Genomic DNA, 12,496 nt, shown 5'->3' with positions numbered 1-12,496 from the left:
TCTGCAGCAGATGCTATCCCACCCGAAACCTTTGCTCCTCCCAGGAGACCCTCTTCTCCTCTAGCCTTGGTCACTTCCTCTGAATCCTACATCTAGGACTTATTATCATTTATTGCATTTATATAGTGCCAACATAGTATGCAGCGCTGGACAATAAATACTAAAATAAATACTAAAATCACTGCCGATGTGATTAAACTGGGGCTGTGATGCCCTGAGTGGCCATGCCATGTCTTCTCAGCTGACCCCTCCCCTTTTCTCCCAGCAGTCCCCATAAGCTGATGGATGCATTGACAGCATCCACGGACGGCCAATCAGTTACTCAAATGCTAGCAGGTCACAAAAACTCTAGGGTAGTGTTAGCAACACACTGAGCAGTTCTGTAGTCAGATTTGAAAGGCAAAAAGGAGGAAAGTAGCACAATGGCAGCAGAGGTGGATGATTTCTGATTGATGTCTGGTTACTGACATATTTTTGCAAGGACTTAGACAATACAATACAGAGGCACCAACAGGGTAAAAGTATCAAGTTAAAAAGGTATAAAATGAGTGGCAAGGGAGGACTTACCTCCCCGACAAAAACACAACTATTGTATAAGATCACGAAAAGCTGTATTTATTCTTACTCTAAAAACAGTTTGCAAACTGTATTTTTGCCTGAGGAAGCGGGCTTGAGACCCGTTAAACTCGTTGCAAAACACTGATATTTTTAGAAGAAGCATGTTATTATTTATCTAAGATAAAAACAAGTATATTATAGTTGTCAGAGCATGTTTCTCCAATCAAGGTAAAGTTTGGCAGTTTAGCATTTCTTTATAAAAAAAAAAATCTGTAGATGTATATATGCACTTCTCAGTCTCCCCCCTCAGGGGCCAATATGTTATTCTCTCTTTTTATCTACAAGACTTCTTAGTGCCTTTTTAATGTCATTATTTCTTAGACTGTATATGAAAGGATTTAAAAAGGGTGTTAGCACGGCGTATAATATAGCCATCGTTTTGCTAACTGTTTGCGACTTTGCTCCATTTGGAATCGCATACATTGCGATCAGAGTCCCATAAAATAGAAACACAACGGTCAGGTGGGAGCTGCAAGTTGAAAAGGACTTCTGCCTCCCTGAAAAGGATGAGATTTTTACAATGGCTGATATTATATATGTATAAGAAACTACTATCAAAAAGAATGGTAAGACTATGACTGCATTGCACAAGAGAGTAGATTCCATTAAAAGTCTGGAGGCATCTGAGCAAGAAAGTCCAAGGAGTGGACTGAAATCACAAAAGAAGTGGTCAATAGTGTTTGGTCCGCAGAAATTGAGCTTGCATGTTTCAAATGTTATATAGAATGTTACAGAACAGCTCAAGAGCCAGGATGCAAAAACAAATCCAACGTAGAGCCTTTGGTTCATGATGGAGGAATAACGCAGTGGACAACAGATGGCCAAGTACCGGTCATAGGACATCACTGTCAGAAGAAGACATTCCGCTGTTTCGGACATAGCAAAGAAGTAAAGCTGGACAATGCAGCTATGAAAGGATATGGAGGCCCTCTCATATAGTACGATATTTAGCATGTAAGGGGAAATGTCTGTGGTCACCATGATGTCCGTTATGGAGAGCTGAGTGAGAAAAAAGTACATGGGGGAGTGGAGGGGCTTGCTAAAGGAAACTAGTAAGATGATCAAGAGGTTTCCACACACTGTCACACAATACATTATAAGTAGCAGTAGAAACAGCAAGATTTTAAATCTGTTCATGTTGTGGAATCCTAAAAGGAAGATGGTGGTGACGTTGCTTTTAAAAACTGCCTATGTGTAATGGAATGAAGAAACATAAGGTAACAATAAATTATGATGTCATACAAAAAAAGGTAAGTTATGACAATAAAGTGGAGAAACTTTAGTCAGTGTTCTCAGAACAAACAAAGAGATAATAGCCCATGTGCAATTTACCTTTTTACCTAGGTCATATGTCCACACCTATTCAATCAAATGCCTTTTAAATCCTCAGCAAGCAATGAAATACTCAAAATAATATTTTTTTTATCATCTTACTGTGATATCTTTTAAAATCCAAAGTGCTGAAAGGTTATTTTAAAGAGAAGATGAAAAGACATCCCATGAGAAAACGTAGGCGAAACAGTTAATTGCATATGGCCCAATTTGTTATAATGGCCACTAAATGTTTACAGTTAATTTAACAGGTTGAATTGTAGCAGGCAAAAAGGGTGCCGGTGGCTAGTGGATGATTTGGGAGCCACCATGGGCACTAATGTGTTAATATGGTGCCCAAAGCAGGAAAATGGGTGCCCAATGAATATCATTTTCAACATTAGAATATTACAGTTTTTGAAATATATAATGGTTTTGAAACCTCCAATGTTATAATTTTTGTCATATTAGTTCATTTGTAGGTACACATTTTTAGTTATCAAATTTGTTATTGTCTGTAGTTTTGAAAGGCCATCAGAAAAGGGGGTTTTATGGTTAGGCACCACCAGGGGGGTCTTATGGTTTGGCACCACCAGGGCGGGCTTAGGGTGAGGCAACACCGGGGGGGGGGGGGGGGTCTTAGGATTAGGTACCGCCTGGGGAGGATTCTCTGTGAGAGTAGGGTTAGGTTCAATAATGTAAAGGTTTATAAAGTAAATAGCTTTTTGTTTTCATTTTCCATCTGTTTTACAATACTTATTGTTTACAAGTTTTTGGCTTTACTTTGTGCTCAGTGGAAAATGGTCTTTATTGTTTATAACGATTTTGTTATACACCCAATCCCTTCGCTATCCACCAGCGCTCTTTTTTTCTTGTTCCTTTATTTCATGCACGCTGTTGAATTTATTACAGTATCCAATATACAAAAAAAGAACTAATTAGAAACAACTTTTATCTGATGATAGTACTGATAAGTAGAGATGTCCCGAACGGTTCGCCGGCGAACGGTTCCAGGCGAACTTCGGTGGTTCGCGTTCGCATGCCAAAGGCGAACTTTCCCAGAAGTTTGATTGAGCAAAACTTTGACCCTCTACATCACAGTCAGCAGGCACATTGTTGCCAATCAGACTGCACTCACTTTTGGAGCCCCCCCCCTTATATAAGGAAAGGTCCTTCAGCCATTTGTCTCACTCATCTGCCTATACCAATTAGTTAAAGAGGAACTGTAACGACAAAACGGCCCCTGGGGGGTACTCACCTCGGGTGGGGGAAGCCTCAGGATCCTAATGAGGCTTCCCACGCCGCCCTGCGTCCCTCGGGGGTCTCGCTGTAGCCCTCCGTGCAGCGGTGACGCAATATTTACCTTCCTGGCTGCTGCGCAGGCGCTCTGATGCCTCTCGGCGCCGAAGTAGGTGTAAATACCTGATCGCCGTCGGGTCTGCTCTACTGTGCAGGCGCAAGTTTCCGGCACCTGCGCAGTAGAGCGGACCCGACGGAGATCGGGTATTTCCATCTATTTCCGTGCCGAAAGTCGCCACAGCGCCCCCGCTGGAGCCAGCAAAGGTAAATATTGAACTGACAGTCAGGACAGTCGCCGGCTGTTCGGAGGGCTGCGGCGAGACCCCCGTGGGACAGAGGACAGCGTGGGAAGCCTCATTAGGATCCGGAGGCTTCCCCCACCCGAGGTGAGTACCCCCCAGGGGAGGTTTTTGTTGTTACAGAGTCTCTTTAAGGGACAGCTGCTACACAAAAACCAGCTTACATACCGTGACTGGGATTTGAACCCAGGTCTCAGTGTATGGTAGGTAACTAACATATCCATTATACCACCAACACTACTAGCTGAAAGTAGCTGAAAGTAGCTGAAAGTAGCTGAAAGTAAAACTAGACAAGACAAATAACATTTATATCACGCTTTTCTCCTAGCAGACTCAAAGCACCAGCATCTGCAAATTTTGATGACAGGTGGTCTATGAGGGGGCGAATTTTGTGGAACCGGTCATAAGCAGGGTGGCCTCTTAGATGACAGGTTGTATTGGGCCTGATCTGATGGATAGGAGTACTAGGGGGGTGACAGGAGGTGACAAAAAATAAAATCTTCTATGAACTCACCAAACAACTAACGGAATACCTTGGGGTGTCTTCTTTCTAAAATGGGGTCACTTGTGGGGTTCCTGTACTGCCCTGGCATTTCAGGGGCCCTAAACCGTGAAGAGTAGTCTAGAAAACAAATGCCTCAATGACCTGTGAATAGGACGTTGGGCCCCTTAGCGCACCTAGGCTGCAAAAAAGTGTCACACATGTGGTATCACCGTACTCAGGAGAAGTAGTATAATGGTTTTTGGGGTGTATTTTTACACATACCCATGCTGAGTGGGAGAAATATCTCTGTAAATGGACAATTGTGTGTAAAAAAAAATAAAGAATTTGTCATTTACAGAGATATTTCTCCCACCCAGCATGGGTATGTGTAAAAATACACTACAAAACACATTATACTACTTCTTCTGAGTACAGCAGTACCACTTTTTTGCAGCCTAACTGCGCTAAGGGGCCCAAAGTCCAATGAGTACCTTTAGGATTTCATAGGTCATTTTGAGACATTTGGGTCCAAGACTACTCCTCACGGTTTAGGGCCCCTAAAATGCCAGGGCAGTATAGGAACCCCACAAGTGACCCCATTTTAGAAAGAAGACACCCCAAGGTATTTTGTTAGGTGTTTGACGAGTTCATAGAAGATTTTATTATTTGTCACAAGTTAGCGGAAATTTCTTTTTTTCACAAAGTGTCAATTTCCGCTAACTTGTGACAAAAAAATTCTTCTATGAACTCACCATACTCCTAACAGAATACCTGTCTTCTTTCTAAAATGGGGTCACTTGTGGGGTTCCTATACTGCCCTGGCATTTTAGGGGCCCTAAACCGTGAGGAGTAGTCTGGAATCCAAATGCCTCAAAATGACCTGTGAATAGCCCCTTAGCGTACCTAGGTTGCAAACAAGTGTCACACATGTGGTATCGCCGTACTCAGGAGAAGTAGTATAATGTGTTTTGTGGTGTATTTTTACACATACCCATGCTGGGTGGGAGAAATCTCTCTGTAAATGGACAATTGTGTGCAAAAAAAATCAAAACATTGTCATTTACAGAGATATTTCTCCCACCCAGCATGGGTATGTGGAAAAATACACCACAAAACACATTATACTACTTCTCCTGAGTACAGCGGTACCACATGTGTGGCACTTTTTTGCAGCCTAACTGCGCTATGGGGCCCAAAGTCCAATGAGCACCTTTAGGCTTTACAGGGGTGCTTACAATTAGGCACCCCCCAAAATGCCAGGACAGTAAACACACCCCACAAATGACCCCATTTTGGAAAGTAGACACTTCAAGGTATTCAGAGAGGAGTATAGTGAGTCCGTGGCAGATTACATTTTTTTTTTGTCGCAAGTTAGAAGAAATGGAAACTTTTTTTTTTTTTTCACAAAGTGTCATTTTCCGCTAACTTGTGACAAAAAATACAATCTTCTATGAACTCACCATGCCTCTCAGTGAATACTTTGGGATGTCTTCTTTCCAAAATGGGGTCATTTGGGGGGTATTTATACTATCCTGGAATTTTAGCACCTCATGAAACATGACAGGTGGTCAGAAAAGTCGGAGATGCTTCAAAATGGGAAAATTCACTTTTGGCACCATAGATTGTAAACGCTATAACTGTTACCCAAACCAATAAATATACACTGAATGGTTTTTTTTTAATCAAAGACATGTAGCACAATAAATTTGGACAAAAATATATACAGAAATTTTACTTTATTTGAAAATTGTCAGCACAGAAAGTAAAAAAAAATCATTTTTTTGGACAAAATTCATGTATTTTTTGATGAATATAAACTAAAACTCGCAGCAGCAATCAAATAGCACCAAAAGAAAGCTGTATTAGTGACAAGAAAAGGAGGTAAAATTCATTTAGGTGGTAGGTTGTATGACCGAGCCATAAACCGTGAAAGCTGCAGTGGTCTGAATGGAGAAAAAGGCTCTGGTCCTTAGGGGGCGAAAAGACTGTGGTCCTCAAGTGGTTAAAAAACATTTTTCTTTGCATTCTTAAAATCGATTTTCTCAAAAACTACAATGTATTTCGGGCAAAATTATTTTTTTATTTTTCTGACTTGTACCTAATATTCTCCTTAACATATGTACCAGTTTTGTGCTTCATCCTTCATCCCTTTGGAGAAAAAGTTATAACAATAATAATAATAATACTAATAATACTACTACTACTAATAATAATAATAATAATAATACAACGGGAAAAGTACTATTGGAGTTAAGTTAATCTAAAAACAAACACACTTTGATTTGATTTAATTTTATTTTTTTCTATGGCCTAGAACAGTGTTTTTCAACCAGTGTTCCGCGGCACACTAGTGTGCCGCGGAACGTTGCCTGGTGTGCCGTCCTCTTCTCCCCCTCCCGCCCGTGCCGCCGCTGTTATTAGCATAGCAGCGGCCGCTCTCCCCTCTCCGGCGCCTGTATATTCTAGCAGCGTATCTCCGGCTGCTCTGTCTGTGTGATGCGGAAGGAGGGAGGGCTCGGTTCCCATAGTAACGGCGATACATATCGCCGTTACAGGAAGCCGCTGCCCGGCTGCTTCCTTCCGCATCACACAGACAGAGCAGCCGGAGATACGCTGCTAGAATATACACGCGCTGGAGAGGGGAGAGTGGCAGCTGTTAAGGTAATAACAGCGTTGGCCGCGGGGACGGGCGGGAGGGCACTATACCGGGGCACTATACTGGCTATCCTGGGGCACTATTCTGGGGCACTATACTAGCTATACTGGGGCACTATTCTGGCTATACTGGGGCACTATTCTGTCTATACTGGGGCACTATACTGGGGTACTATTCTGGCTATACTGGGGCACTATACTAGCTATACTGGGGCACTATACTGGGGTACTATTCTGGCTATACTGGGGCACTATACTAGCTATACTGGGGCACTATACTGGGGTACTATTCTGGCTATACTGGGGCACTATACTGGGGCACTATACTGGGGGGCTATACTGGGGCACTATGCTGGCTATACTGGGGCACTATTCTCGCTATACTGGGGCACTATACTAGCTATACTGGGGCACTATACTGGGGGGCTATACTGGGGCACTATACTAGCTATACTGGGGGGCTATACTGGGGCACTATGCTGGCTATACTGGGGCACTATTCTGGCTATACTGGGGCACTATTCTGGCTATACTGGGGCACTATACTGGCTATACTGGGGCACTATACTGGGGGGCTATACTGGGGCACTATACTAGCTATACTGGGGGGCTATACTGGGGCACTATACTGGGGCACTATGCTGGCTATACTGGGGCACTATACTAGCTATACTGGGGCACTATTCTGGCTATACTGGGGCACTATACTGGGGGGCTATACTGGGGCACTATACTAGCTATACTGGGGGGCTATACTGGGGCACTATACTGGGGCACTATGCTGGCTATACTGGGGCACTATACTAGCTATACTGGGGCACTATTCTGGCTATACTGGGGCACTATTCTGGCTATACTGGGGCACTATACTGGCTATACTGGGGCACTATACTGGGGCACTATACTAGCTATACTGAGGCAACTAAACTCCCTACACTGGGGCAACTATGCTAGCTATGCAGCCGCAACCCCGCCAGTCGCTCCCCCCCCCGCGCGCCGTTCCCCGGAGAAAAAATTGGTCAGGCAGTGTTCCCCGGGCCGGAAAAGGTTGGGAACCACTGGCCTAGAAGATGCTAAAGTATTGATTTATAAATAAAGTGAAAATTATGAGAGATAAGTTCTGTAAATCAACCTTAAAGAGAATTAGATTTAAGTATAGTAATGTATGTTGCTTGCATCATTAGAAAAACATCTAAGTAATTTATTCTGTAAAATGAAAAAATAGACAAAAAAGAAAGAACAAACAAATATGCTTACAGTATCTATAATTGATCTGTGGTACGGATCCATATATGACTTTTATTATGTTTCTTTAATTGATATTTTTACTGTGACAGAAGTAAACAAAGACAAAAAGATACTACTACTACTACTTTTCTTTCTAATAGATGAGATTATACAAAAAAAAAACAGTAGGTAAATGGGAACACATAGAAAAAGGAGAGACACAAGACAAACGTGTGGGAGAGAAAACGAAGGGTTGCCTCAATGGTTGATAAAAATGTAACTCTGTAAATTCAGACCACCTCATCCAGATCAGCGAATAATACATGTTTTGTTTAATGAAAATACACCTTTTAGGTGGATAGTATATATGCACTCAAGCTCATTATGGTTCATCCCATAGGAAGCATGTTAAAATCCCACTGCGTTTAATCTCATTTCTTTTTTATTGCTATTCTTAAAATATTTTTTTACCCATATTCTAAAAATAAAAATAAAGAAAGTGTTAAGTGAAAAAAAAAATAAAGGTTCAATTAAGTCAGTGAAGAAAATTCATTCATTTAAAGAGGCCCTGTAGTGACACATAGCAGAATGCAGTAAATTATGTATCCTGGTTTCAGCGTCAACAACACTTCCTAAAGCTTTATTTTGTATGTGGCCCTGCCCTTCCATTGAAGTTTAAACTTGAATTTTAACCTAGGCTGTTTAGGTATGCGGTACTCTCCCACCCAGAGCAGTCTGGGACACCAGGTATATTTTGTACTGGCTTCAGGACTCTCAGTAACCAAAATAAAAATAAAAAATGATTCACAAAAATCTCACAAACCAGAATAGGTGCCATTTTGCTGTGTGACCAAACTGTACACTGTAAAAATGTTTAGCTGTAATTATTCTAGTAATTATTCCACTAGTTCAGCTTTCGTTATAGACACGCGGGGTAGGCTCTACAGTCTACCTTCAATGACATTTGATATCATAACTACTTGCACTGTGACTACGTACACAACCCTGTCAGTCATCTGTGTTTATTTTCTTTACATTTTTCTTTGTTTTCTCAGGCCCTGTGTGAAATTTGCTGGCTTATCATTCTTCTTCATCACAGTACTAACTATACTGTCTGGTGTACCTATGTAAACCTCTATTGCCTATCTGGTGTATTGTGAGGATAATGTAAAAAGATTTTCTAGCCAAATGTGAGGGATGCTCCTCCGGATTCCGGATATCCGGGTAACCCGGATGTCCAAACGTCTTTACGTTATCCGTCCGGATCCGGATCCCGGATACCTGGGCCCAAATCCGGATAGCTCTATGTGGATATTTGGCTGCATACCCGAATATCCCCGGATATCCGTCTGATATCCAGATCCGAATACTGTAACTAAGGAGATGATGTCATTGAGCCAATCAGAGGGCTCCCAGCAGAAGCCCTAGCAACCAATCACAGAGGGGAACTCTGGCCAGCCCCCCTCCCGTATATAAAGAGGCGGCCATGATGAGAATCTCGTCCTTGCTTTGTGACTGCCACTGAGAGACAACTCCAGTGTGTTTGGCTAAAGCAAGTGCATTATACTGTGTTAAACTCTGCACTTTTACACCTTAACACCTGTACTATACCACTGTTTTATTGCTGTTTAGCTAGTGGTGTGTTATATTGTGATTGTAGTTAGTGTGTGTGTCTGTGAGCTGTGACAGTCTCTGCTGTCAGCCTGCAGCAGCTCTGCTAGTTAGGTGTCTGTGTCTGTGTGTGTGCTGTTTGTGCACACAGGCCAGGCCTGTGCTATTGCCTTAGCTACAGTATAGTTTAGGACATAGGGATTACTGTATCATATTGTGTAGTTATTTAGTACTGCAGTGCTAGTTGTTAGAGTAGTACAGTGTCTGTGTTAGCTTACTGGTACAGATTACTGCATTTCTGCTGTGCTGCTGACCCTGAGTGTCAGTGTGTGTGACAGACCGCCCATCAGTGTGCACACTGTGTTCTACTCTGCTGTCTGTCACTCCGTGCAGATTAATTCAAGTCCAACACCGATTTCACTGACTTCAACAAAGTGCAAGTACCCCACATCCATCTGGTGACATCATCATCACACAAACTTGCACTATGTCTGCTGGCACTGGCACCCGGGGGAAGGGCATCAAGGCCAAGAGGAGAGGGAACATTGCTGGCACTGTCACCGCCAGCAGTTCTGCCGCACCAGTGTCCATTCCGCCGCTAGCCACTGGACGTGGATGCACTGGCCGTCCAGCTCTTAGGGGGAGTCACGCTGCAGATGCACAGCAGCGTGTAGCGGCCATTTTTCAGCAGGGTTGGTGCCGCAAATTGGAGGAGAAAGACACTGAGCATGCAGCTGATGGTGGATGAGCAGGCCACCACCAGCTCTACAACACACACCTCCACCCCCACCACCACTCCTGTTCGCAGGAGCAGCAGCAGCCACCCAGCAGTGCATGGGGACTCGTCGGTCATCATGTCGACCCCAGCGGACCCCAGCGGGCATCCTACCCTCAGTCAGCGTGCTCTGTAGTCCAGACACCACGACCGCAATGAGGGATGTTACCACCACTGACTTTCAGAAGGACATTCTGGTCACACTGGGGTTTGCAGAGGAGTCAAAGATGGTGACGGTAATTGTTGGGGGGGGGGGGGTATTCCTTGCCTGTGGTCTCTGCAGAAGAGGAGTTGGGGTCATCAAAATACCAGCAATTGTTTGAGGAGGGGGAGTATGATGTGTATGATGCTGGTGATAATTATCATGATGATGACGAGATGAAGGACCGTGACTACCAACCACAGGAGGGGGTGTGGGCTCTGAGTCTGAAGAGGAGGAGGCGTGCGTGGGTCTGGCACGTAGGATCAGCATCACCGACATTGGCAGGAGCAGCAGTGGGCGTGGAATGCGGGACCCACAGCCTGCTGCTTCATCTTCTGCCACTAACACCAGCCACACCACTCAACCCCAGGCCCCAACCACCGCAGGGAGAAGAAAAAAAACAGCAGCAGCCCAATCAGGGTGTAAAGGAAAATTTGTATCCCCAATATGGCATTTTTTTGATCTGCCCTCAGTGGAAAGCAAGTTTGTGACTTGTAACATGTGCCAGTTGAAGCTGAGCAGAGGTTGCAACCCCTCCAACTACAGCACTTCCAGCTTCATCAACCACCTGGCCAAAAACATCATCACGAGCATCAGGAGTTCAAGAGGCTGAAGGAAGCTGGCGCTGGCAGTGCTCTGGCCAAAAGCACCACCAGAACCCCCTTGGCCACTCCTGCTGACACTGAGGCCTGTTCAGGCAGCCAGTCCTCAGCGGTCTCCTCTGCTCCCTCCTCCTCTTTGCGTGCAACCCAAAAACACCAACAGACCCTGCTGAGTGAGTCCTTTGTGGTCAGGGCTCAGCCTCCCAGCAGCCATCGCATCTGCCAGCTGAACAGCCTGCTTGCACGGGACATATCTTCCCAGCTTCTCCCATACTCCTTTGTGCAGGAGGGGAGCGGCATGCGTGCGCTCATGCAGAGCGCAGCGCCAGATTGGCCAATACCCAACCAGCACTACTTCACGCATGGCCATCTCAGCACTGCACCGATTTGCGATGGCTAACATGGAGCGTGGGCTGGATCATGCGGTGGGTGAGTGGGTCCATGTAACCATGAACTCCTGGAGCAGCAGGAGTGAAATAACAGACCATTGGGATCTCTGGAGGTGGAACTGAATTGCTTTGAGGCTGATCACACAGTGCTGCTGTTTTTTGTCTTATATTTCCTGGAGCAGCAGGTTCGGGACAGGCCACTATCTGTCCTTCATGGTGCACTGGGTAAGTTTGGTGGAAGGGGGTGAGGAGGGGACAGCAGCATCAGGCACAGCAGCAATCCAGTGGGTGGTGCCACCCCACAACAGGGTCAGGTAAAGTTCAGCAGGTTCCAGTGGCGAAGACGAGTATGTGTCAGCAGAAATGGCAGCCCTCTTCCCCATGGCAGCGCACATGCTGCAGTGCCTGTGCAGTGACCCAAGGGTCAAGCAGATGCGTGCTCGGGAGGACATGTGGATTACCCTGATGCTGGACCCATGGCTGAAGGGTAAGCTGCATCAGTTCCTGCCTTTTTTTGGGAGGTGTCTGTGCTGAAAACTGTGATGTCCCAGATGTGCGGTTGGACTTTAGACACAATGTTGGCTGCACGACCGCTGTCTGGAACCTACTCTTAATGTTAATTTACAGCCATTTTTTTTTTAGTTTTTTTTACTTCCCACATAATAAATTAGTGTTTCCCTTTAAAAAAAAAACATGATGCTACATGCATCATTTACCTCAAAAAACGTTTTGGAAGCTATTTATAGGCCACTTCCGTTTTTTTCTATCCGGATATCCGAATACGACCGGATAGCCTGGATAATGTGTTCGGATATCCGCATGTACGCGCATATCAGAACGTTCGGATCCGGGTATACAATCCGGATCCGGATATCTGGGTATCCGGATCAATTCGGATTTTGAAAAGGGGTATCCGAGCACCCCTGCCTGAGATATATGTCCAACTGATAGTAACCTGTGTAGGACAGTTTTGTACAGCAGGAGAGATTGGCAGCACTTCCAAATACAGGCTGCACCCCCAAGC

The 12,496-nt window shown here is 44.6% G+C and overlaps 1 protein-coding gene across 1 annotated transcript; it reads right to left on the bottom strand.

Annotated features, from left to right (window-relative positions):
• Window positions 1-879: 879 nt before the first annotated feature.
• On the bottom strand, window positions 880-10,095 carry LOC137561920 (olfactory receptor 1M1-like). Its single transcript, XM_068273266.1, has 2 exons — window positions 9,949-10,095; window positions 880-1,806 (listed from the first exon to the last, which is right to left on the bottom strand). Exons 1-2 carry the CDS (start codon window positions 10,093-10,095, stop codon window positions 880-882), a joined length of 1,074 nt encoding a protein of 357 aa, XP_068129367.1.
• Between the last annotated feature and the right edge of the window lie 2,401 nt (window positions 10,096-12,496).

Source organism: Hyperolius riggenbachi, chromosome 3, assembly GCF_040937935.1.
Source record: "Hyperolius riggenbachi isolate aHypRig1 chromosome 3, aHypRig1.pri, whole genome shotgun sequence".
NCBI classification, from domain to species: domain Eukaryota; kingdom Metazoa; phylum Chordata; class Amphibia; order Anura; family Hyperoliidae; genus Hyperolius; species Hyperolius riggenbachi.
The sequence above is the reverse complement of the archived record's forward strand: the minus strand, read 5'-3'. Positions and strand labels throughout refer to the sequence as shown.

Excerpts from the sequence above, each read along its gene's own strand:
- LOC137561920 (XM_068273266.1), bottom strand. The coding sequence starts at position 10,095 with ATGGACACTGGTGCGGCAGAACTGCTGGCGGTGACAGTGCCAGCAATG. Across the intron at positions 1,807-9,948 it reads TGTCACCAGATGGATGTGGG|GCAGTTTTTAAAAGCAACGT; the intron begins GTACTTGCACTT and ends CATTACACATAG.